Source organism: Procambarus clarkii, chromosome 51 (assembly GCF_040958095.1).
Source record: "Procambarus clarkii isolate CNS0578487 chromosome 51, FALCON_Pclarkii_2.0, whole genome shotgun sequence".
Lineage (NCBI taxonomy): Eukaryota > Metazoa > Arthropoda > Malacostraca > Decapoda > Cambaridae > Procambarus > Procambarus clarkii.
The window spans coordinates 14,087,647-14,115,069 of NC_091200.1; the positions used below are offsets into that span (position 1 = coordinate 14,087,647).

The 27,423-nt window shown below is 44.8% G+C and overlaps 1 protein-coding gene across 1 annotated transcript in view; it reads right to left on the bottom strand.

Annotated features, from left to right (window-relative positions):
• Positions 1–27,423, bottom strand: part of LOC123774536 (insulin receptor-related protein) — an 879,124-nt gene that overhangs the window by 223,484 nt on the left and 628,217 nt on the right. Inside the window, exons 13-14 of the mRNA XM_069303789.1 lie at positions 6,221–6,372; positions 1,814–1,987 (exon numbers count right to left, since the gene is read on the bottom strand). Coding sequence (XP_069159890.1) covers positions 1,814–1,987; positions 6,221–6,372 — 326 coding nt within the window. The remainder of the gene's footprint in view (positions 1–1,813; positions 1,988–6,220; positions 6,373–27,423) is intronic.

Genomic DNA, 27,423 nt, shown 5'->3' on the forward strand with positions numbered 1-27,423 from the left:
ATATGGGTGCTAGTATACACGTGTGTATATTGGTGCTAGTATACACGTGTGTATATGGGTGCTAGTATACACGTGTGTATATTGGTGCTAGTATACGCGTGTATATATGGGTGCTAGTATACACGTGTGTATATGGATGCTAGTATACACGTGTGTATATGGGTGCTAGTATACACGTGTGTATATGGGTGCCAGTATACACGTGTGTATATGGGTGCTAGTATACACGTGTGTATATGGATGCTAGTATACACGTGTGTATATGGATGCCAGTATACACGTGTGTATATGGGTGCTAGTATACACGTGTGTATATGGATGCTAGTATACACGTGTGTATATGGGTGCCAGTATACACGTGTGTATATGGGTGCCAGTATACACGTGTGTATATGGGTGCTAGTATACACGTGTGTATATGGATGCTAGTATACACGTGTGTATATGGATGCCAGTATACACGTGTGTATATGGGTGCCAGTATACACGTGTGTATATGGATGCTAGTATACACGTGTGTATATGGGTGCCAGTATACACGTGTGTATATGGGTGCCAGTATACACGTGTGTATATGGATGCTAGTATACACGTGTGTATATGGATGCCAGTATACACGTGTGTATATGGGTGCCAGTATACACGTGTGTATATGGGTGCTAGTATACACGTGTGTATATGGATGCTAGTATACACGTGTGTATATGGATGCCAGTATACACGTGTGTATATGGGTGCCAGTATACACGTGTGTATATGGGTGCCAGTATACACGTGTGTATATGGGTGCCAGTATACACGTGTGTATATGGATGCTAGTATACACGTGTGTATATGGGTGCCAGTATACACGTGTGTATATGGGTGCCAGTATACACGTGTGTATATGGGTGCCAGTATACACGTGTGTATATGGATGCTAGTATACACGTGTGTATATGGGTGCCAGTATACACGTGTGTATATGGATGCTAGTATACACGTGTGTATATGGGTGCAAGTATACACGTGTATATATGGATGCTAGTATACACGTGTGTATATGGGTGCCAGTATACACGTGTGTATATGGGTGCCAGTATACACGTGTGTATATGGGTGCTAGTATACACATGTGTACATGGGTGCAAGTATACACGTGTATATATAGATGCTAGTATACACGTGTGTATATGCACCCTGTCACTCAGAAACGATTCTAATAGTCAGCGAACGTACACATATAGACTGTTGCACGCAAAACAAGTTCACACTATATACTGTTAATTTTATAGAGGGCATGATAAGGAACGTAAAAGCCAACCTCAAACTTTCTTAGGCCTAGTATATATGTACTCATTTAGGCCTCAGATGGCGGATGTTAGACCCAGTATTGCTTATTTTGGTCTAGGAGAGGATAGGTTAGGTTGTGAAGTTGCTCTTCCACTTCTTTGGCTTGCTATTTGGAGTGTCCATAGCGTACAAAATGTGAACTTCTTTGGTCAGAACAGTGCATTTTTCTACGTACAACCAATAGTTGCTAAGTCCTATAATGTTTTAAGGATGGGTAGAAATAATAATGAAGATACACACGAGTGTATATGGGTGTCTGTATACATGAGTGTGTATAGTTACACGTGATGTATTGTTAAGGAAGTATGTATACAAGCTCATATATACAGACATTCTAATTTTCTATCATCTCTGTCTCTTTAAATGTTGTAGCAAATAATTAATTACTGGTTATTCAAGCAGCAAATGGAAATGCTGTTTTGATTGAGACCTAGAAAGTAGGTGGGGGGCGGGGGGGGGGGGACCCCTACGCCAGACGTACTGTCCTGGTTACAGAAGTCGAGGTCCGGGGGTACGGTGTGGGTGTCTGGGAGACGGGTGAGCGTGACGAGGTAGTGGTCGATGACACCGTTGGGACGCCGGGGCGGCTCCCACCACACCTCCAGGCTGGAGCTGTTTGGTGATGTCCATCCCAGGTGCACTGGCTCTGTCGGGTCTGGAGAATTTGTCGTTAAATACAAACTACTCGTGAGATTAATTGAATAAATATACAAAACCGGGCAACCCATCATGTTGAAAATAATATGTTTGAGAGGCCTGTTCTGTTTCCATGCGTCATTGTTAAAGAGTTCAGGCCCCGGAGCCAAGGGAGCCCACCTACTGGGGCAACAAGGGGTGGCCGAGCACTGGCTAGCACTAGTGTAGGAAGGTGTACGTCGTCCCAAGCGGTGCCCTCCTTTTTAACATAGGGAGTCGTACTGCATTGTACATTCCTCGAAACCGGTGCAACGACCTCTTTTTCCCTACAGTCCCAGCCTGGATACGACTAACCTCCAAAGGCAGCCCATATAGGCGACCCTTCCAGCGGGTGGTCCGTTGGCCAGTAGCCTTACATCTGTTCTATTACACATGTACAACGCTCAGAGTGAGGTAGGGGGGGGGGGGCGAGTCAATCTCCGCCGACCCTAGAGAGTCGTACATGAACACCCTTACCACGAAATCTGAAACAATTCAGGATTCAGGACCGGGGGGGGGGGGTTGTGACTATTAATGTTCCCTTGACAGTCATCCTACGTCACTGGCACTGTTGTCGCCGCAGTCATCAGCCGTCTCTAGCCAGGTGCTAACTACAGACAGCCTTCACCACTAGCAGAGTCCTCGCCACAATCATTCTCCTTCACTAGCACTGTCCTCACGACGGACACTCTCAGTCTCTGGCACAGTACCAACACAGTCTTCACTGGAGTCCTCACCGCTGTTCTTCGTCACTACTACACTCTTCTCTGCAGTCATCCTCCGTCATAATCAAAGTATTCACCACAAAAATATTCCGCCATTAGCACTGTTCACACATGTCATCCTCCGTCAATACCACAGTCCTTACAACAGTCATCCTCCATCACAAGCACAGTCATCCTCCATCAATAGCACAGTCATCCTCCATTACAAGCACAATCATCCTCCATCACTGGCACAGTCATCCTCCATCACAAGCCCAATCATCCTCCATCACAAGCACAGTCATCCTCCATCACTGGCACAGTCATCCTCCATCACTAGTACAGTCATCCTCCATCACAAGCACAGTCATCCTCCATCACAAGCACAATCATCCTCCATCACAAGCACAGTCATCCTCCATCACTGGCACAGTCATCCTCCATCATAAGCACAGTCATCCTCCATCACTAGCACAGTCATCCTCCATCACAAGCACAGTCATCTTCCATCACTGGCACAGTCATCCTCAATCACTGGCACAGTCATCCTCCATCACTGGCACAGTCATCCTCCATCACAAGCCCAATCATCCTCCATCACTAGCACAATCATCCTCCATCACTAGCACAATCATCCTCCATCACAAGCACAGTCATCCTCCATCACTGGCACAGTCATCCTCCATCACAAGCATAGTCATCCTCCATCACTAGCACAATCATCCTCCATCACAAGCACAGTCATCCTCCATCACTGGCACAGTCATCCTCCATCACTAGCACAGTCATCCTCCATCACAAGCATAGTCATCCTCCATCACAAGCCTAATCATCCTCCATCACTAGCACAATCATCCTCCATCACTGGCACAGTCATCCTCAATCACTGGCACAGTCATCCTCCATCATAAGCACAGTCATCCTCCATCACTAGCACAGTCATCCTCCATCACTGGCACAGTCATCCTCCATCACTAGCACAGTCATCCTCCATCACAAGCCTAATCATCCTCCATCACTAGCACAATCATCCTCCATCACTGGCACAGTCATCTTCAATCACTGGCACAGTCATCCTCCATCACTAGCACAGTCATCCTCCATTACTAGCACAGTCATCCTCCATCACAAGCCTAATCATCCTCCATCACTAGCACAATCATCCTCCATCACTGGCACAGTCATCCTCAATCACTGGCACAGTCATCCTCCATCATAAGCACAGTCATCCTCCATCACTAGCACAGTCATCCTCCATCACTGGCACAGTCATCCTCCATCACTAGCACAGTCATCCTCCATCACAAGCCTAATCATCCTCCATCACTAGCACAATCATCCTCCATCACTGGCACAGTCATCTTCAATCACTGGCACAGTCATCCTCCATCACTAGCACAGTCATCCTCCATCACTAGCACAGTCATCCTCCATCACAAGCCTAATCATCCTCCATCACTAGCACAATCATCCTCCATCACTAGTACAGTCATCCTCCATCACTGGCACAGTCATCCTCCATCACTAGCACAGTCATCCTCCATCACTAGCACAATCATCCTCCATCACTGGCACAGTCATCTTCAATCACTGGCACAGTCATCCTCCATCACTGGCACAGTCATCCTCCATCACAAGCATAGTCATCCTCCATCACTAGCACAATCATCCTCCATCACAAGCACAGTCATCCTCCATCACTGGCACAGTCATCCTCCATCACTAGCACAGTCATCCTCCATCACAAGCATAGTCATCCTCCATCACAAGCCTAATCATCCTCCACCACTAGCACAATCATCCTCCATCACTGGCACAGTCATCCTCAATCACTGGCACAGTCATCCTCCATCATAAGCACAGTCATCCTCCATCACTAGCACAGTCATCCTCCATCACTGGCACAGTCATCCTCCATCACTAGCACAGTCATCCTCCATCACAAGCCTAATCATCCTCCATCACTAGCACAATCATCCTCCATCACTGGCACAGTCATCTTCAATCACTGGCCCAGTCATCCTCCATCACTAGCACAGTCATCCTCCATCACTAGCACAGTCATCCTCCATCACAAGCCTAATCATCCTCCATCACTAGCACAATCATCCTCCATCACTAGTACAGTCATCCTCCATCACTGGCACAGTCATCCTCCATCACTAGCACAGTCATCCTCCATCACTAGCACAATCATCCTCCATCACTGGCACAGTCATCTTCAATCACTGGCACAGTCATCCTCCATCACAAGCACAGTCATCCTCAATCACTGGCACAGTCATCCTCCATCACTGGCACAGTCATCCTCCATCACTAGCACAGTCATCCTCCATCACAAGCATAGTCATCCTCCATCACAAGCCTAATCATCCTCCATCACTAGCACAGTCATCCTCCATCACAAGCACAGTCATCCTCCATCACTGGCACAGTCATCCTCCATCATAAGCACAGTCATCCTCCATCACTAGCACAGTCATCCTCAATCACTGGCACAGTCATCCTCCATCACAAGCCCAATCATCCTCCATCGCTAGCACAGTCATCCTCCATCACAAGCACAGTCATCCTCCATCACTGGCACAGTCATCCTCCATCACAAGCACAGTCATCTTCCATCACTGGCACAGTCATCCTCAATCACTGGCACAGTCATCCTCCATCACTGGCACAGTCATCCTCCATCACAAGCACAGTCATCCTCCATCACTGGCACAGTCATCCTCCATCACAAGCACAGTCATCCTCTATCACTGGCACAGTCATTCTCCATCACTGGCACAGTCATCCTCCATCACAAGCACAGTCATCCTCCATCACTGGCACAGTCATCCTCCATCACTGGCACAGTCATACTCCATCACAAGCACAGTCATCCTCCATCACTGGCACAGTCATCCTCCATCACTGGCACAGTCATCCTCCATCACAAGCACAGTCATCCTCCATCACTGGCACAGTCATCCTCCATCACAAGCACAGTCATCCTCCATCACTGGCACAGTCATCCTCCATCACTGGCACAGTCATACTCCATCACAAGCTCAGTCATCCATGAACTGTGTGTAATAGACTCCTCTAACACACTTTGGGTGGAGCTGAGTCCCTGTAAGAACCAGTTCATGAGGGCGGATGTTTGCTGCATAAGTGAGACGAACTGAGTCACCAGGAATGATGAAGTTATTGGTATTGACGAAGGCAGAGAGCAGGTCTAAAGCCAAAGAGACAGTAGGAATTACTACGAAGGAAACTAAGCCAAAAATAAATAAATGTTGTGAAGGAAAAGAGGAAGATGGTGTCCAAGGGGGACAGAAGGAATTGCGTTTAACCTGATGAACATACAAGTTGGACCTTATGAAGAGTGTCAGGTGTGCAGCTCAACATGAAGATAAAAGATGGCTCGTGGTTTCCGTGCACATTCTAAACTTTGAAGAAAAAAAACGGATAATAAGGGTTCAGGACGGCAGAAAGATACACAGCCAGTAATACATGAAAACCAGACTTACTGTAGGGACTGGTAATGGCATAGAGGACATCGGACTGGGCGCCCTTGGTACTAGTACCCAGGGAGTACACCTTGACGTAGACAGCGTAGCGGGTATATGGCTCCAGGCTGACGATGGTGCCAGTCCCTGCACCCATTTCCATCGTCGACCACCTACAGAGGACCAGAACAAGGAGGGGAAATGATATGAGTTAACATAGACACTAGAGTTTTACTGTTATATTTTCTGTTGCCTGTTCCTTTAGGGAGGCCTGACGGCTGAGTGAAAAGCTCTCGGGATTCGTAGTCCTAAGGTTCCAGGTTCGACCCCCCGACGGAAACAAATGGACAGAATTTCTTACACCCTGATGCCCCTGTTTACCTAGCAGTAAATAGGTACCTGGGAGTTATACAGCTGCTTCATGCTGCTTCCTGGGAATATGTAACAAAAAGGGGCCGGGCCGCGGGGACGCTAAGCCCCGAAATCATCTCAAGATAACCTCAAGAAGATTGCTTGCCGTGTTGGGTTGTGTGATATATCTATATAAATAAAATGTAAATGTTCGTTTGTCTCCGAAAGTTCTTCACCTATTGCTATGTAATATTGACACAACGTTCCATGCACATACGAGCGTGTTTTTATGTACCAACTATATAGATGTCACGTCTGTGACAGGTAAAAACATGTTTTTTTTAAACTGCTCTCTATGTGTTTTCATGTGAGGGAAATCTCCGAAACCTCCATGTTTCGATAATGAACGATATGTTTACCATATAGTTCATTTCGTGAGTATAACTTATTTTTTATTTTCTCTTTTTTTTCATTTCGTTATTCAACTGTTTTTCTTATTTTTCAGTGACGGGTACATCAGATCATTTGATGTTCCCATTTTTCTGATAGGGACATCAGATTATTTGGAAACGCATTGGACGAGGGAGTGGGGAATGGTGGGAGAGGACGAGTGGACGGGGGAGTGGGGGATGGTGTAGAGGACATGGGGACGGGGGAGTGGGGGATGGTGTAGAGGACAGGGGGATGGGGGAGATGAGAATAGTGGGGAGGACAAGGGGACAGGCGAGTGGGGGACGGTGGGGAGGATGAGGGGATGTAGGAGTGGGGTATGGTGGGGGAGGACGAGGGGATGTGGGAGGGGGAGTGGTGGGGAGGACTAGGGGATGGGAAAGGGGGGAATGGTGGGGAGGACGGGGGGGGGGGATCATAGGAGGGTTGCTGTGGCTGAGCAACCCATGTATTGCTGAGCCACAGCAACGCGTGACTGGGTACAGCTAGTTATGAATAAAGAGTAAAGTTGCACATACTATTTGTGGTAAGCGTGTCATTATTCGGCTGGTAGAGGTAACGGGAAGAACAGTAACTGCTTTATTGTCATTTAAGGTTGGGTTGATGACACCGATGAGGGGAAGTGAACGAGTATTATCTAGAAAGAGAGCTGTGATTGGCGCGAGGTATAGTGCACCTTATGTACATAATATGTGAAGGAACACGTGCAGGAAATACCAAAAAGACATGTAATTCGTAGTTTTCCGTCATCAGGAAATAATGCATCAAGAAAACAAGCATGACATTTTCTGGATCATCATGATCAACGAAAATTATATTAAGAATACACATCAGTGGTGTGTTAAAGCACATGACCGTATACGCACATAACCTGGGGGAGTTACACCAAGACTATATGTACGTGATGTGTTGAGGCGCAGGACCTGGAAACACTTCTCCAAGACCATACAATGTTGCTGTACAAAATTGCCACAAGAAAGTAATGAATATTGACGTTTGATTTACGAACAGAATATCTGATTCAAACAATATAAATATAATATTGCTGCATGATATATAGAGCTGAAACCTCTTCAGACCTAACGAACAGACTGGGATAAAAAAAATCTATTTGGAGCTTATTTTGTTGACACCCGTTGAGTGCAAAGTAATTTTGTGAGCATTTTATGGAGCAGATTATGGAATGAAGTATTTGTGAACTGAATAACTGCTTAAATTGATTACAATAATCTAGACTAAAGAAACACGTGAGATTATACTATTTTTTATATACGAGATTTCCTTGACTTTCCTTGACTCTATAAAAACAAATACATTTAATAAAGTGAAGTAAATTTGCTGACGAGGGGGGGAGGGGGGGGGGGAGGTCAGTGCAGGTAAAAATAGTAAATATAAAATCAGTCAGTTCAATAGTGTTGAAATGTTTGATAGCAACATACTCTGTTTGTTGCTATCATAAAACATATCTCCTAATGCTTCCTTCACTGATGATGAGTTTATCATCCCTTAGATTCATAAAGTGTTGCTCATAGTTCCTGAGTGTGAGACAAGCGTTGATTGCTTTTTTGCAGAGCCACATGTATATTTTTTGTCACAAATCCTTTGCCACAACTGTTATATGGTATAGTGTAAGCCCGAGCTGTGGTGATCTCTCTATTCTATGACCAGACCCCATCAGGTGAGGGTTTTGATTGTTGTAGATGTTGTACAGTACACAAGCCCTACAGTGGCCTTATGGTAGGTGTTGGTTATGTTGTCTGACTTGTCGGGTGGAAGTACTGTCCAGTGTCAGTAATACCATCCTTATGTCTTTCCACTGAGGTTTTCTTCGGGCTCTGCCAAAATCAACAAACTGAAGGATGAAGTACATTTACTAACGGATTGCAGATGACATTATAAGGATGAGCAGACATCAGCGTAGAAAGACTGAATCCCGACAGAGCAAAAACTATATAAGCTTGGAGGTCAAGCAGGACAAAGGCCTTCCGGTGAATGAATGTAGTAAGAAAACAAAGGGTCGTGCTAAATGGGAACGTATCTGAATGGAGAAATGTGATAAGCTGGGTACTACAGGGGTCCATTTTAGGGCCTAAGTTTCTTATCATATACATTATTGACATAGATGAGAATATTACGAACCACATCATCAAATTTGCAGATGACACAAAGATTTACGGTAAAGTGGGAAATGGTAATGATATTGAAGCCTTACAAAGAGATCTGCAGGAACTCCACAAATGGTCAGAAGACTGGCAAATGTGTTTTATTATTGACAAATGCAAGACTATGCACGTGGGGCATAGCGACCCACGCCACAACTACCAACTTAATAACATTACATTACAGCAGATTGGTGAAGAATAGAATCTTGGAGTCAAAATCCACCACTCACTGAAAGTTGCACAACAGGTAGGAGCAGCAGTCAGACAAGCTAACCAAACCCTCAGAATAATCAAGCGTACTTTCGATTTTAAGGAAAAGAAGTAAATTATTCAACTTTATAAATCTCTGGTGCGCCCCTATTTGGATTACTGTATCCAAACATGACGATCGCATTTCCAGAGAAACACAGCTGCTCTGGAGAAAGTGCAACACCGGGCAACAAAAGTCATTTCAGAGCTAAGGCATCTCCTGTATCAGGTATGGCTGAGAGTAACAGGGCTAACAACGAGCATGTAAACCAGGCATGACAGGACGGATCTCATTCAAACTTTCAAAATACCGAACAAGTTAGAGGATGTTGATCCAGACAATTTCTTCAGAAGGTCAGATGTAACACAAACAAGGAGCAACGGTTTCAAGCTCAACAATCCACAATGTAGGACTGAGAACAGGAGATGCTCTCTCACCCACAGGGATATAATCTATATAAATAAAAATGGAAATGTTCGTTAGTTCAAAATCGCTAATCTCCGAAAGTTCTTCACCGATTACTTTGAAATTTTCACACAACATTCCATTCGTATTCGAGCGGGGTTTTATATATATACTATATAGCTGTCACGTCTGTGACGGGGGAAAAAACATGCTTTTTTAGAAAAACTTTTTTTTTTCAAGTATTTTTCATGTGAGGGAAATCTTCGAAACCTCTTTACCGATTTCTTTGAAATTTTGACACATTCGAATTCGAATAGGTGCATGTTTTTATATACCTACTATATACATGCCTCACCTGAGACAGGAAAAAACATGTTTTTTTGAAAAACAGCGCCATCTGTTGGACGTAAGAGTAACACTTACTGTAATCTCCGAAAGTTCTTCACCGAATGCTTTGAAATTTTGACACAACGTTCCATTCGAATACATGCATGATTTTATATACCTACTATATAGATTCCACACCTGTGACCGGTAAAATCATGTTTTTTTTTTAAACAGCGCCATCTGTTGCACGTAATAGCAAAACTTGCTATGCATTTTTAAAACTTGTTATGCAAAATATGTTATGATTCCGTTTCAATTATTTCTGATTGCATTGACAAATTGAATTTTCATAGATTGATTTATTTTCATTTTGATTTAATTATTTTGTGTGACATTGTGTTGGAATTGAGCTGTGTTGTTTACCATTCCGTTCATTTTGTGAGTATAGGTATATATGCCACACCTGTGGCAGGTAAAAACATTCTTATTTTAAGACACAGCGCCATCTGTTATAGGTAAGAGCAACACACTGCTATACTAAATATGTTACGATTCTATTTCAAAGTTTCCGATTTCATTGATAAATAGAATTTGTGTAGATTTCGATTTATTTTAATTTTGATTTAATTATATAACACAGCTCAACTCCATTGCATTGGAACTGAGCTGTGTTAATTACCATATCGTTCATTCCGTGAGAATAGTTTATTTTAATTTTTTTCATTGTGTTTCTTTTTATTTTCGTTTTTTAACTGTTTTTCTTATATTTCAGTGATGGGAACATCAGATCATTTGATGTTCTCAATTTTCTGATGGGAACATCACATCATTTGGAAATGCATCGGGAGAGGGGAATGGTGGGGAGGATGAGGGGACGGAGCAGTTGGGGATGGTGGGGACGAGGGGGGGAGGGGAGTGGAGAATGGTGGGGAGGACAAACTGACAGGGGAGTGGCGGATGGTGGGGAGGATAAGGGGACGGGGGAGTGGGAGATGGTAGGGAGGATAAAGGGACTGGGGAGGTAGAGATTGGTGGGGGAGGACGAGGGGACGGGGTGCGGGGAATGGTGGGGAGGACTAGGAGATAGGGAAAGGTTGCTGTGGCTCCGCTGAGCCACAGCAACGCGTGGCCAGGTACAGCTATAGTGTATATTATAAATACTGTAAATGCTTCTCCCACGTTCTACAAATACAAATAATCGCCAATAGAACCTCAACATCTAACCTAACCTAACCTAACCTAACTAATGCCTAAATATGCACAATATGCTAATATATAACATTACTAAGTTATATTTTAGAAAATTCCTATTTTGAATGAACAGCATGTTAAAATTGATGAATGTATCTTCGGGGTCGACCGCTGGATGAAATGAACTTGGTCTGAGGACGGGTTGCAGGAAGAATGGTTAACTCCAGCGTTTGAGCTGAGGAACCAGTAAGAATTGAGGAATAACAGTGTTTTGATTTCTAATAGGAAAGGGTCGCAAAACTGTGGCATTCTTGAACTGACAATCGTAAATAATGCAGACGAGGAGTCACAATAATGTGGCTGAAATATGCTGACCAAACCACACACTAGAAAGTGAAGGGAAGACGACGTTTTGGTCTGTCTTGGAGAATCGACTTGAGAATGGTCCAGGACGGACCGAAACGTCGTCGTTCTAGTGTGTGGTTTGGTCAACATCGTAAATGATCATTTCGTTATCATAAGTGATGACCTATGTAGGCATCAATCAACTTCGAATACCCTCTTGCTTCATTACTTTCAGGAGTGGCTTCCACCAGTTGGCTTATGTCCTAATTCTCATTACTAACTATAACAATATGTCATGAAGGAGAATGCCCCGTTGTACTCATAAAATACCCGATATGATGGGTCTCAATGAATTTTTGCCTTGGCAACAGTAGTGCAACCTAGCACAATTTGCATAAGCTTCACTACGTGAGGAGCAAATGCGAAAAAAATCCCTTCCCTTACAGAGATGTCTATCTAGTTCTTTGTGTTGCAGAAGGAAACACTGACATGGAGGAGGGAGGGGGGAGGGGGGGGCAGGAGACTTGGCAGCGAAGCTTCTCTACAAGAAAAGTTAGAAAATATTAATGTTCCATGGACGCCCTGTGACAGAATGAACGTTTTTCCAGGATAACATTTTGTCGAGTAATGGGATCGAGGCTATTGTCCATCCCTCACTTGGAGCGAATGAGGTCGGCAAGGGTTGATGTGAGGAAGTAATAACAACATTCAAAGTTGTTACTAAGTTGTCTTCTGTCTCTGTTTATGTCTGTTAGCCTATCTGCATGTCTTTCTGTCTCTTACTGTGTTTGTGTCTCTATATGTCTGTTTGTCTAGTTGTCTTTCTATGTGTCTGTGTGTCTGTCTGTCCATCGCTGTCTCTTATGTTTGTTTTCTGTCTCTTTGTTTGTATCTTATGTCTGCTTTTCTGTATCTGTTTTCATGTCTCTGTCTCTCTCTGTTTCATTGTCTTTATCTATGTCCCTGTTTCTCTTTAAACTAAGGCTACGTTTCAGTAAGGAAGGTCATTGGAGTACCTGGTGCAAATGCAAGCAAGAGCTGTTATCCTACATCAGCTCATCTAAAGCCTGGTTCAGGGACACTCACTTATTAATACGATAATTATTTGTATACATTAGAAATAAGATAACTTCAATGCTAAGTAATTATCATCTGTTTCTCTGTTTCTCTCTACGGAGGTGTATTCACCTCTCCTAGTTGCAGCCACCTAGTTGTGCTTGCGGGGGTTGAGGTCTGCTCTTTCGGCCCAACTCTCAACTGTCAATCACTCAACTGTTTCTAACTACTAACTATTTTTTTTCCACACACCCACCCACACACACACACACACACACACACACACACACACACACACACACACACACACACACACACACACACACACACACATTCTTACACATTTTCACATTTTCTTACCAGCCCTGCTGGTAAGAAAAGGCTGGGATTTTGAGGAGTTGGTTGTTCAGGGATGTGAAGGTTTCTGTGACTACATAATAGGAACAATAACAAAAGGAGGGCAAAAAGTTATAGTCGTAGTCATATATAATCCACCACCAAATGACAGAAGACCCAGACAGGAATATGATACAAACAATATGGCCACCATTAACATAATAGAGAGAGCAGCTTCTGTTGCTAGCAGGAATGGATCTGGACTACTAATCATGAGAAGACTTCAACCATGGGAGGATAGATTGGGAGAACAGAGACCCGCATGGAGGACCAGAAACATGGAGAGCTAAGCTGCTGGACGTGGCAACAAGAAACTTTCTAAGCCAGCACATCAAGGATCCAACAAGAATGAGAGGAGAGGATGAACCAGCAATGCTTGATCTGATATTTACCCTAAACGAGTGGGATATAAGGGAAGTCAAGATGGAAGCGCCCTTGGGAATGAGTGATCACAGTGTATTGAACTTTGAGTACCTGGTAGAGCTAGGAATTATCCCCACTCACCCCCCCCCCCCCCCGAAAAAGAACTAGAAAACAAAAGGCTGGCATACCGAAAGGGAAATTATGAGATGAGAAGCTTCCTAAGGGAAATACCTTGGGACACAGACCTTAGAGCTAAGTCTGTACAAGATATGATGGACTATGTCACCTAAAAGTGTCAGGAGGCAGTAAGCAGATACATCCCGGCCCAAAAGGAAAAATCCGAGAAGCAAAAGAAGAATCCATGGTATAATAGGGCATGTATGGAAGCAAAGAAACTGAACAAAAGGGCGTGGAGGAACTTCCAGAATAACAGAACACCAGAAAGCAGAGAAAGATACCAGAGAACCAGGAATGAGTATATCAGGGCGAGAAGAGAAGCAGAGAAAAGTTATGAAAATGATATAGCAAACAAAGTCAAAACCGAACCAGAGCTACTCCACAGTCACATCAGAAGGAAAACAACAGTGAAAGAACAGGTAGTGAAACTTAGAACAGGCGAGGACAGGTATACAGAGAATGACAGAGAGGTGTATGATGAACTCAACAAGAGGTTCCAAGAGGTCTTCACAATAGAACAAGATGAGGTCACTGTGCTAGGAGAAAGGGAGGTAAACCAGGCGGCCTTGGAAGAGTTCGAAATTACGAGAGAGGAGGTCAAGAAACACCTGCTGGATCTGGATGTTAGAAAGGCTCTTGGTCCAGACGGGATCTCACCATGGGTACTGAAAGAGTGTGCAGAGGCACTTTGCTTGCCACTCTCCATAGTGTATAGTAGGTCACTGCAGACGGGAGACCTACCAGAAATATGGAAGACGGCGAATGTGGTCCCAATATACAAAAAGGGTGACAGGCAAGAGGCACTGAACTACAGGCCAGTGTCCTTGACTTGTGTACCATGCAAGGTGATGGAGAAGATCGTGAGAAAAAAACCTGGTAGCACATCTGGAGAGAAGGGACTTCGTAACAAATTGCCAACATGAGTTCAGGGAGGGTAAATCTTGCCTGACTACCTTAATAGAATTCTACGATCAGGTGACACAGATTAAGCAAGAAAGAGAGGGCTGGGCGGACTGCATTTTCTTGGATTGTCGGAAAGCCTTTGACACAGTACCGCATAAGAGGCTGGTACATAAGCTGGAGAGACAGGCAGGTGTAGCTGGTAAGGTGCTCCAGTGGATAAGGGAGCACCTAAGCAATAGGAAGCAGAGAGTTACGGTGAGGGGTGAGACCTCCGATTGGCGTGAAGTCACCAGTGGAGTCCCACAGGGCTCTGTACTCGGTCCTATCTTGTTTCTGATATATGTAAATGATCTCCTGGAGGGTATAGATTCATTTCTCTCAATGTTTGCGGACGATGCCAAAATTATGAGAAGGATTAAGACAGAAGAGGACTGTTTGAGGCTTCAAGAAGACCTGGACAAACTGAAGGAATGGTCGAACAAATGGTTGTTAGAGTTTAACCCAACCAAATGTAATATAATGAAGATGGGTGTAGGGAGCAGGAGGCCAAATACAAGGTATCATCTGGGAGAGGAAATTCTTCAGGAGTCAGAGAAAGAAAAAGACTTGGGGGTTGATATCACGCCAGACCTGTCTCCTGCAGCCCATATCCAGAGGATAACATCAGCGGCATATGCCAGACTGGCCAACATACGAACGGTATTCAGAAACTTGTGTAAAGAATCATTCAGAACTTTGTATACAACATATGTCAGGCCAATCCTGAAGTATGCAGCCCCAGCATGGAGTCCATATCTAGTCAAGGATAAGACTAAACTGGAAAAGGTTCAAAGGTTTGCCACCAGACTAGTACCCGAGCTGAGAGGTATGAGCTACGAGGAGAGACTACGGGAATTAAACATCACTTCGCTGGAAGACAGAAGAGTTAGGGGGGACATGATCACCACATTCAAGATTCTCAAGGGAATTGATAGGGTAGATAAAGACAGGCTATTTAACGCAAGGGGCACACACACGAGGGGACACAGGTGGAAACTGAGCGCCCAATGAGCCACAGAGATATTAGAAAGAACTTTTTTAGTGTCAGAGTGGTTGACAAATGGAATGCATTAGGCAGTGATGTGGTGGAGGCTGACTCCTCACACAGTTTCAAGTGTAGATATGATAGAGCCCAATAGGCTCGGGAATCTGTACACCTGTTGATTGACGGTTGAGAGGCGGGACCAAAGAGCTAGAGCTCAACCCCCGCAAACACAACTAGGTGAGTAACTAGGTGAGTACACACACACACACACACACACACACACACACACACACACACACACACACACACACACACATACAGGAGAAGGACAGGGGAGGAGGTGGGTCCTACTAATGACAAAGGAATGGACATTCAAGGAGATGGTCATCCCGGGCAGCCTTTGAATGTACCACACATTCAAAGTAAATATGTACCACATATTTACTGTATGTAAATACAGTACCACACAAGAGACTAGTGAAAAAGCTGGAGATGCAGGCTGGAGTGAAAGGGAAGGTACTCCGTTGGATAAGGGAGTACCTAAGCAATAGGAGACAACGAGTCAGTGTGAGGGTGAGGTCTCGGATTGGCGAGACGTCACAAGTGGAGTACCGCATGGGTCAGTCCTTGGATCTATACTGTTTCTAATATATGTAAATGATCTCCCAGAGGGTATAGAACCATTTCTCTCAATGTTTGCTGATGATGCAAAAATTATGAGGAGGATTGAAACAGAGGATGATAGTAGAAGGCTACAGGACGACCTATACAGACTGAATGAATGGTCCAACAAATGGCTGCTAAAGTTTAACCCGAGTAAATGCAAAGTAATGAAACTAGGCGGTGGAACCAGGAGATCAGGCACAGGATACAGAATAGAAGATGAAGTACTTAATGAAACGGAAAGAGAGAAAGATCTAGGAATTGATATCACACCAAACCTGTCTCGTGAAGCCCACATAAAAAGAATTACGTCTGCGGCATATGCGAGGCTGGCTAACATCAGAACAGCGTTCAGGAACCTGTGTAAGGAATCATTCAGAAACTTGTATACCACATATGTAAGACCAATCCTGCAGTATGCGACCCCAGCATGGAGCCCGTACCTTGTCAAGCACAAGTCGAAGCTGGAAAAAGTTCAGAAGTATGCCACAAGACTAGTCCCAGAACTAAGAGGCATGAGTTACCAGGAAAGGTTGCGGGAAATGCACCTTACGACACTGGAAGACAGAAGAGTGAGGGGAGACATGATCACTACCTACAATATCCTCATGGGAATTGACAGGGTAGACAAGGATAAACTAGGATAAACTATTCAACACTGGTGGTACGCGAACAAGGGGACACAGGTGGAAACCGAGTACCCAAATGAGCCACAGGGACGTTAGAAAGAACTTTTTCAGTATCTGAGTAGTTAACAGATGGAATGCATTAGACAGTGATGTGGTGGAGGCTGACTCCATACACAGTTTTAAATGTAGATATGATAGAGCCCAGTAGGCTCAAGAATCTGTACACCAGTTAACTGACAGTTGAGAGGCAGGGCCAAAGAGCCAAAGCCCAACCCCCGCAAGCACAAATAGGTGAGTACACAAACACACATATTCACACACACACACACAGGCCTTGGGTCAGCCTTGATAGGGAGCAGACACATAGGGGTAACGGTCCGTGTATACCGAGGGAGCAATAGGGTCAAGTGAGTGGGTGTACTGTGCAGTGGGGATCAGGTCAGTGTAAATCAAACAGTTGCATTGTATTGCAACACACTGAACACATCTCGTGGTGAATTATCGTAGTGAATTTAGAGAAGATAGGTAGTGAAGATCGACTTCTTGAGGCAGCATCAGTCGCACTATAGTGCTTGCAGGGGACTGGCTGGTAAGTGTCTCTCTGTAAGTCTTCAACAGTGTGAAGGTTTATATAATATCGTATCATAAAAACTAAGGCATTCCATTCAATAATAATCGTCAGTAGTGTCAGGTAACAATATTACAGTCAGGTAACAAGGACAGAACTGTGAGCTCACTGGGAACCCAGATAAGCCGCTAATTTCCCCGCTGTAGTCTGAAGACAACACCTCAGCCCCCACCCACCAGTGTGGGCTCACTGGGCACCCACCAGCAACCTCACGCATGCAAGTACACACACACGCACACACTCCCTAGGCATTAATCCCCCCCCCCCCCCTCTTTCTCACTTCCTCTGTAGCATACCAGATATTCCACCTACCCCCTAAAACCCTCCCACACAGTGGGACCCCTCTATCTCCAGCACCCTCTCCCATCACCTGACCACCTGACCAGGAGTGACCATCTCTGCCCCCTCCCACCATCTCATCTGGGTACTAAGTTTCCACCTGTGCCCCATTGTTCGTGTTCCACCCGTGCTAAAGAGTTTGTTTTTTTTCTAACCTGTCAAGTCCCCTGAGAATTTTGTAGGTGGTTATCATGTCTCCCCTTACTCTTCTGTTTTCCAGGGACGTGAGGTTCAGCTCCTTCAGCCTTTCCTCGTAGCTCATACCTCTCAGTTCCGGGACGAGCCTGGTGGCATTCTGCTGAATCTTCTCCGACTTTGTCTTGTGCTTTAACTAGGTATGGACTCCAGGCTGGAGCTGCATATTCCAGGATTGGTCTGACATAAGTGGTATACAAGGGTCCTGAACGATTCCTTACACAAGTTTCTAAAGGCAGTTCTTATGTTGGCCAACCTAGCATATGCTCCACCATTTGGTCACCACTTGGTCCGGGAGACATCTCCCGTCACGCAGGGTGCAGTTGCGCCTCCACAGATCTCCAGTATCATCTTTTGATACTGGTAATGGCTCGAAAGGGCCACCACTTACGGGCTATTCATGCCCGTGCCACCTCTTGGGTGGCTTAATCTTCATCAATCAATCAATCAGCATATGCTGCTGATGATATCCTTTTTATGTAGGCCTTTGAGGACAGGTTCGGTGTGATATCAACCTCCAGATCTTTCTCTCTATTTGACTCTTGCAGGATTTCACCTCTCAGATGGTACCTTGTGTTCAGCCTTCTGCTCCCTTCGCCTAGTTTAATTACTTTACACTTTCCTGAGTTGAACTTTAGTATCTACAACAACAATAGACCATTCCTCCAGTTTGTCCAGGTCATCCTGTAGTCTCTGTCTATCTTCATCTGTCTTGATTCTTCTCATAATTTTTACATCATCATCAGCAAACATTGAGTGGAATGACTCTATACCCTCCGGAAGATCGTTTACATATATTAGAAACAGGATGGGTCCAAATACAGAGTCTTTTGGGACTCCGCTGGTGACATCTCGCCACTCTGATGTCTCCTCCCTCTCACAGTTACTCGATGTTTCCTGTTATTTAGATAGTCCCTTATCCACTAAAGCACCGTACTTTTTACTCCTGCCTTTTGCTCTGACTTTTGTAACAGCCTTTTATGGGGACAAAATTTTGCTGACAGTCCAAGAAAATGCAGTTTGCCCTCCCTTCTCTTTCCTGCCAAATTTTTGTTGTTTGGTCATAGAATTCTATTAAACCTGTGAGGCACGATTTACCATCTCTGAACCCATGTTGGTGGTGCGTTATAAAGCTATTTCCCTCCAGATGCTCTACGAGCCTTTTCCTTACGATCTTCTCCATCACCTTGCATGGTATACAAGTTAGGGAAACTGGCCTGTAGTTCAGTGCCTCTTGCCTGTCACCCGGTTTGTATATTGGGACTACATTAGCTGTCTTCCAGCTTTCCATAGGTCTCCTGTTTCCATTGACCTGTTATACACCATAGAGAGTGGCACACTTAGTGCTTCTGCACCTTCCTTTAGTATCCACGGTGAGATTCTGTCAGGCCCAACAGCCTTTGTCACATTCAGCTCCAACAGATATCTTTTGACCTCATCACTGGTAATGTCAGATTCCTCCAAGGTTTCTTGGTTTGCCTCCTCGTTTAGTGCAGGGACTTCACCTTGTTCTTCTGTGAAGATCTCCCGGAATCTCCTGTCCAGTTCTTCAGACACCTCCACGTCATTCTCGGTGTATCTGTTCTCCGCTTTTCGCAGCTTCATCACTTGTTCCTTCACTGCTGTTTTCCTCCTGATGTGGCTGTGGAGCAGCTTTGGTTGGGTCTTGGCTTCACTCGTTATGTCATTTACATACTGTGTCTCTACTTCTCTCCTCACTCTGAGGTACTCAGTTCTTGCCCTCTGGTATCTCTCCCTGCTCTCTGGTGTGTGTGTGTGTGTGTGTGTGTGTGTGTGTGTGTGTGTGTGTGTGTGTGTGTGTGTGTGTGTGTGTGTGTGTGTGTGTGTGTGTGTGTGTACTCACCTAGTTGTACTCAGTTGTACTTGCGGGGGTTGAGCTCTGGCTCTTTGGTCCCGCCTTTCAACCGTCAATCAACTGGTGTACAGATTCCTGAGCCTACTGGGCTCTATTATATATGCATTTGAAACTGTGTATGGAGTCAGCCTCCAACACATCACTGCCTAATGCATTTCACCTGTTAACTACTCAGGCACTGAAAAAATTCTTTCTAACGTCCCTGTGGCTCATTTGGGTACTCAGTTTCCACCTGTGTCCCATTGTTCGCGTTACAGCAGTGTTGAATAGTTTATCCTTGTCTACCCTGTCAATATGCCTGAGGATTTTGTAGGTAGTGATCATGTCTCCCCTTACTCTTCTGTCTTCCAGTGTCGTAAGGTGCATTTCCCGCAGCCTTTCCTCGTAACCACATCCACTAGACTAGTTCTGGAACTAGTCTAGTGGCATACCTCTGAACTTTTTCCAGCCTCGTCTTGTGCTTGACAAGCTCCATGCTGCGGCCGCATACTCCAGGATTGGTCTTACATATGTGGTATACAAGATGCTGAATGATTCCCTACACAGGTTCCAGAATGCTGTTCTGATGTTAGTTAGCCTCGTATACGCCGCAGACTTAATTCTTTTTATGTGGGCTTCAGGAGACAGATTTGGTGTGATATCAACCCCTACATCTTTCTCTCTGTCCGTTTTATTAAGTACTTCATCTCCTATTCTATATTCTGTTTCTCGCCTCCTGTTTTAACCGCCTAGTTTCATTACTTTGCATTTACTTGGGTTGAACTTTAGTAGCCATTTGTTGGACCATTCATTTAGTCTATCTAGGTCATCTTGTAGCCTCCTACTACCCTCCTCTGTTTTAACCCTCCTCATAATTTTTACATCATCAGCAAACATTGAGAGAAATGAGTCTATATCCTCCGGGAGATCATTTACATATATCAGAAACAGTATAAGTCCAAGAACTGACTCCCTGCAGGACTCCACTTGTAACGTCTCGCCAACTCGTTGCCTTCTGTTGCTTAGGTACTCCTTTATCCAATGGAGTACCTTCCCTTTCACTCCAGCCTGCATCTCCAGCTTTTTCACTAGCCTCTTGTGTGGTACTGTGTCAAAGGCTTTCTGGCAATCCAAAAATATGCAGTCTGCCCACCCCTCTCTTTCTTGCCTGGTCGTAGAATTCATTAACCCTGTGAGGCAGGACTTGCCATCCCTGAACCCATGTTGATGCTGTGTTACAAAGTTCCTTCGCTCCAGATGTTCCACTAGCTTTCTTCGCACAATCTTCTCCATCAGCTTGCATGGTATGCAGGTTTGGAACACTGGCCTGTAGTTCAGTGCCTCCTGTCTATTCCCTTTCTTGTATATCGGAACTACATTAGCTGGTTTCCAAATTTCTGGCAGTCCACCTGTTACCAGTGATTTGTTATACACTATGGAGAGTGGCAAGCAGAGTGCTTTTGCTCGTTCCTTTAGTATCCAAGGGGAGATTTCATCTGGGCCTATAGCATTTGTCACATCCAACTCTAGTAAAAGCTTCCTTACTTTCCCACTGGTAATCTTAAACTTTTCTAGTGGTTCCTGGTTAACAATACTCACTCTCTTATCTCTGGAATTTTTCCTTGCTCTAAGGTGAAGACCTCCTGGAATTTCTTATTCAGTTCCTCACATACCTTCTCGTTTGTAGTGAAACCTTCTGCTCCTATCCTTCTTTTCATTACCTGTTCCTTTACTATTGTTTTTCTCCTGATGTGGCTGTGCAGCAATTTAGGTTGAGTCTTTGCCTTGCTTGCGATGTCATTTTCGTAATGTCTTTCTGCCTCTCTTCTCATCCTGACATATTCATTCCTGGCATTCTAGTATCTTTCTCTGCTCTCAAGTGTTCTGTTATTGTGTGTATGTGTTTGTGTATTCACAAACATGTCCAAGGTTCGAATACAAACATGTATTCACAAACTGGGTGTCCGAGATTTGAACCCTTCACAAGGAAGAGTGTGTATGTGTGTGTGTACTCGCCTATTTGTGCTTGCGGGGTTTGAGTTTTGGCTCTTTGGTCCCGCCTCTTAACCATCAATCAACTGGTGTACAGATTCCTGAGCCTACTGGGCTCTATCATATCTACATTTAAAATTGTGTATGGAGTCAGCCCACCACATCACTGCCTAACGCATTCCATCTGTTAACTACTCTGACACTGAAAAAGTTCTTTCTAACGTCCCTGTGGCTCATTTGGGTACTCAGTTTCCACCTGTGTCCCCCTTTTCGCGTACTACCAGTGTTGAATAGTTTATCCTAGTCTACCCTGTCAATTCCCCTGACGATTTTGTAGGTAGTGATCATGTTTCCCCTCATTCTTCTGTCTTCCAGTGTCGTATGGGGCATTTCCTGCAGCCTTTCCTCGTAACTCATGCCTATTAGTTCTGGGACTAATCTAGTGGCATACCTCTGAACTTTTTCCAGCTTCGTCTTGTGCTTGACAAGGTACGGGCTCCATGCTGGGGCCCGCACACTCCAGGATTGGTCTTACATATGTGGTATACAAGATTCTGAATGGTTCCTTACACAGGTTCCTGAAGGCTGTTCTGATGTTAGCCAGCCTCGCATATGCCGCATATGTAATATTTTTTTATGTGGGCTTCAGGAGACAGGTTTGGTGTGATATCAATTCCCAGATCTTTCTCTCTGTCTGTTTCATTAAGGACTTCGTCTCCAATTCTGTATCCTGTGTCTGGCCTCTTGATTCCACCGCCTAGTTTCATTACTTTGCATTTACTCGGGTTAAACTCTAGCAGCCATTTGTTGGACCATTCATTCAATCTATTTAGGTCATCTTGTAGCCTCCTACTATCATCCTCTGTTTCAATCCTCCTCATAATTTTTGCATCATCAGCATTGTGTTACGGCCATTATGGGTCGCAACCGGGTTCTTTGCTGAAGGAACCAAAGTACTAGTATCTGACCCCAAGTCGGTAGTGGCTTTCAAGGAGGGAGCTTGGTAATGCAAGTAAAACACAAGTTGGGAGTTGAAAGGAATACGACACTTCATCAATTATCAATATATTCACATATTATCACTTTCCCATCACCTTAAATAGAATCATAAACGAAGTATTACTACACTGATATATACAAATGTGTCGCTCTTATAGGACACTAAGCGCTCCTCAACACACAGTACCGTCCTCAACCAGTACTGGGAAACACCAACGAGTCTACCCTAGCCATGGGCCAGCCTATCTACAGTCTCACTAGGTGCTCCTTGTGAACGTCCACAATCACTCTCCAGCCTGGTGCTGGCAGAGAACATCAGCCTCGCACTGCTGGGCCTCTACACGAACAAATACAAGGGTAGCGAACCCCTGGCAGGAGGTTCTTGCAACTAGCTAGTTACACTCCCCCGTAGCACCTCACTGTCGGTCGTCTCTTCCTCTAGCCAGTCCCGGGATACGCCGAATTCTGTCACTGCCACTACACAGGCAGGCAGCAAATACTACTCAGTTCCTCTTCGGCGGCGGCTCACTGCTCACGTAAAGCAGAATGGAGTAGAGAGATAATAGGCTGCCCTGGGTAGACTTACTGTCTTCGTACCACAGCAGCCCTACGTCGCCTCTGTGGATACAGACACGTCATCAGTACACTGGTCAGTACATGGGACACTAGGAAATACCACTTACGGACTCTGACATTGACATACAACTCAATATCCCAATAGATGGCGCTGATTTTCTAGGCGCCACCTCACCAGAGGTCAGCTACAGCGAATCTTCGGGCTTACCAAGGCAGGAATCTAGAATCTCTTGCAGGTATCATACTGCTGCCACCAGATGGCGTCGTCCAATTTGTGGGGGGTTTAGGGAGCAGATTCACAGATGGCGTTGACGTTGCTACTCCATACTCCGACGATGGAGTCGGGTTCGTAACACATTGAGAGAACGAGTCCACACCCTCTGGAAGATCATTTACATATATCAGAAACAGTATAGGTCCAAGGACTGACCCCTGCGGGACTCCACTTGTGACGTCTCGCCAATCTGAGACCTCACCCCTCACAGTGACTCGTTGTCTTCTGTTGCTTAGGTACTCCCTTATCCAATTGAGTACCTTCCATTGTGTACTCACCTAATTGTGCTTGCGGGGGATGAGCACTGGCTCTTTGGTCCCGCCTCTCAACCGTCAATCAACAGGTGTACAGATTCCTGAGCCTATTGGGCTCTATCATATCTACACTTGAAACTGTGTATGGAGTCAGCCTCCACCACATCACTTCCTAATGCATTCCATTTGTCAACCTCTCTGACACTAAAAATGTTCTTTCTAATATCTCTGTGGCTCATTTGGGCACTCAGTTTCCACCTGTGTCCCCTTGTGCGTGTGCCCGTGGTGTTAAATAGCCTGTCTTTATCTACCCTATCAATTCCCTTCAGAATCTTGAATGTGGTGATCATGTCCCCCCTAACTCTTCTGTCTTCCAGCGAAGTGAGGTTTAATTCCCGTAGTCTCTCCTCGTAGCTCATACCTCTCAGCTCGGGTACTAGTCTGGTGGCAAACCTTTGAACCTTTTCCAGTTTAGTCTTATCCTTGACTAGATATGGACTCCATGCTGGGGCTGCATACTCCAGGATTGGCCTGACATATGTGGTATACAAAGTTCTGAATGATTCTTTACACAAGTTTCTGAATGCCGTTCGTATGTTGGCCAGCCTGGCATATGCCGCTGATGTTATCCTCTTGATATGGGCTGCAGGAGACAGGTCTGGCGTCATATCAACCCCCAAGTCTTTTTCTTTCTCTGACTCCTGAAGAATTTCCTCTCCCAGATGATACCTTGTGTCTGGCCTCCTGCTCCCTACACCTATCTTCATTACATTACATTTGGTTGGGTTAAACTCTAACAACCATTTGTTCGACCATTCCTTCAGCTTGTCTAGGTCTTCTTGAAGCCTCAAACAGTCCTCTTCAGTCTTAATCCAGTTCATAATTTTGGCATCGTCTGCAAACATTGAGAGAAATTAATCTATACCCTCCAGGAGATCATTTACATATATCAGAAACAAGATTGGACCGAGTACAGAGCCCTGTGGGACTCCACTGGTGACTTCACGCCAATCGGAGGTCTCACCCCTCACCGTAACTCTCTGCTTCCTATTGCTTAGGTACTCCCTTATCCACTGGAGCACCTTACCAGCTACACCTGCCTGTCTCTCCAGCTTATGTACCAGCCTCTAATGCGGTACTGTGTCAAAGGCTTTCCGACAATCCAAGAAAAATGCAGTCCGCCCAGCCCTCTCTTTCTTGCTTAATCTTTGTCACCTGGTCGTATAATTCTATTAAGCTAGTCAGGCAAGATTTATCCTCCCTGAACCCATGTTGGCGATTTGTCACGAAGTCCCTTCTCTCCAGATGTGTTACCAGGTTTTTTCCCACAATCTTCTCCATCACCTTGCATGGTATACAGGTCAAGGACACTGGCCTGTAGTTCAGTGCCTCTTGTCTGTCGCCCTTTTTGTATATTGGGACCACATTCGCCGTCTTCCATATTTCTGGTAGGTCTCCCGTCTTTAGTGACTTATTATACACTATGGAGAGTGGCAAGCAAAGTGCCTCTGCACACTCTTTCAGTACCCATGGTGAGATCCCATCTGGACCAACAGCCTTTCTAACATCCAGATCCAGCAGGTGTCTCTTGACCTCCTCTCTCGTAATTTCGAACTCCTCCAGGGCCGCCTGGTTTACCTCCCTTTCTCCTAGCACAGTGACCTCACCCTGTTCTATTGTGAAGACCTCCTGGAACCTCTTGTTGAGTTCCTCACACACCTCTCTGTCATTCTCTGTATACCTGTCCTCGCCTGTTCTAAGTTTCAATACCTGTTCTTTCACTGTTGTTTTCCTGTGGGAAAACACACACAAACACACACACACACACACACTGTGTGTGTGTGTGTGTGTGTGTGTGTGTGTGTGTGTGTGTGTGTGTGTGTGTGTGTGTGTGTGTGTGTGTGTGTGTGTGTGTGTGTGTGTGTTTGTGTGTGTGTATGTGTGTGTATTTGTGGTGTGTGTGTGTGTGTGTGTGTATTTGTGGTGTGTGTGTGTGTGTGTGTGTGTATTTGCGGTGTGTGTTTGTGTGTGTGTGTGTGTGTGTGTGTGTGTGTGTGTGTGTGTGTGTGTGTGTGTGTGTGTGTGTGTGTGTGTGTGTGTGTGTCTGTGTATTTGTGGTGTGTGTGTATTTGTGGTGTGTGTATTCCAACTGGTGAAACACTACTGCCTAATTCGTTGAGGAATTCAGGGGACCTATGCAATTAAATATGCTGGAGTTGTCCCCAGTTGCGAACATTGTTTAATTTAAACTTCCTCCTTGCTGACACGGGCCGCCGACACGGGCCGCTGACACGGGCCGCCGACACGGGCCGCTGACACGGGCCGCCGACACGGGCAGCCGACACTGGCCGCCGACACGGGCCGCCGACACACACAATGAAGTATTAGCAAACTTGAGTGTTGTTACATGCTGGTGTGTGGCGACACTAAGATACATACAGTAGAACACGCTCGTTAACTGAGACTACAGAGTATGGAGGAGGGTCAGTACATCCTTCACATCTTTAAAAAAATTATGCTACGCCATGTTTGGGATGTTTCCCAGCCATGACATAGTTAACTGTTTCCCTTTACGCAGTTTAAAACTTAGAATAAATAATTGCAAAATGACGTACGTGAATGTCATAGCTTATTAAACCAGATGACAGGATACGATTGTATATTAATTTTCTCACTCGTTTTTCAAAGTCGTAATCACTCGTCAAATATTTAAAAGGGCTGGTAATTTTGTGTAACTAAATATTGAATGGACTGACAGAGGATGGTAAGGGGAGACCTTAGTTAAATGATTTAAGAATTATTATTAATTATTCAACCTCTTTCCCGTCCCATTCTCACGGAGACAGTGTTAAAGTCAAGTGTTAAATATTGGTGGTGACCCCAAGACGTTTTCATCAGAACAAAATATTTCTTCAAACACATTAAGTATTTTCACTGGTCACTGGTCAAAAACTTATATTTTCTGAAAATAAAGAGGGGCTAAGCCAGTGGGGGAAAGGGAGTGGCTTGCTTGGATAACAAGAACTTTTCAAACTAAAGATGCTATACCAATTATGATACTTTTCAAGATGCTAGTCAGTCAGTTGTGGTTTAGTGGTTATGGAACTAGATATGCTAAGATGTCTGGAACGCCTGCGTGTCCGAGGTCGAACCCTTCACAAGGAAGACCTTTTCTGATGCATATGGCTTTGGGACCATTCAAGCTATATATATATATATATATATATATATATATATATATATATATATATATATATATATATATGAGATCAAAGACAACAAAACACAACTACTTCACTCTACAAACCAATGGAGAAACAGCAACATCGACGAAAACCTCCGTACTCGTATCGACCAATACCTCGACATCCTTAAAGATCGACATCACCACAGTACCGAAAACAGGATCATCGACAAACT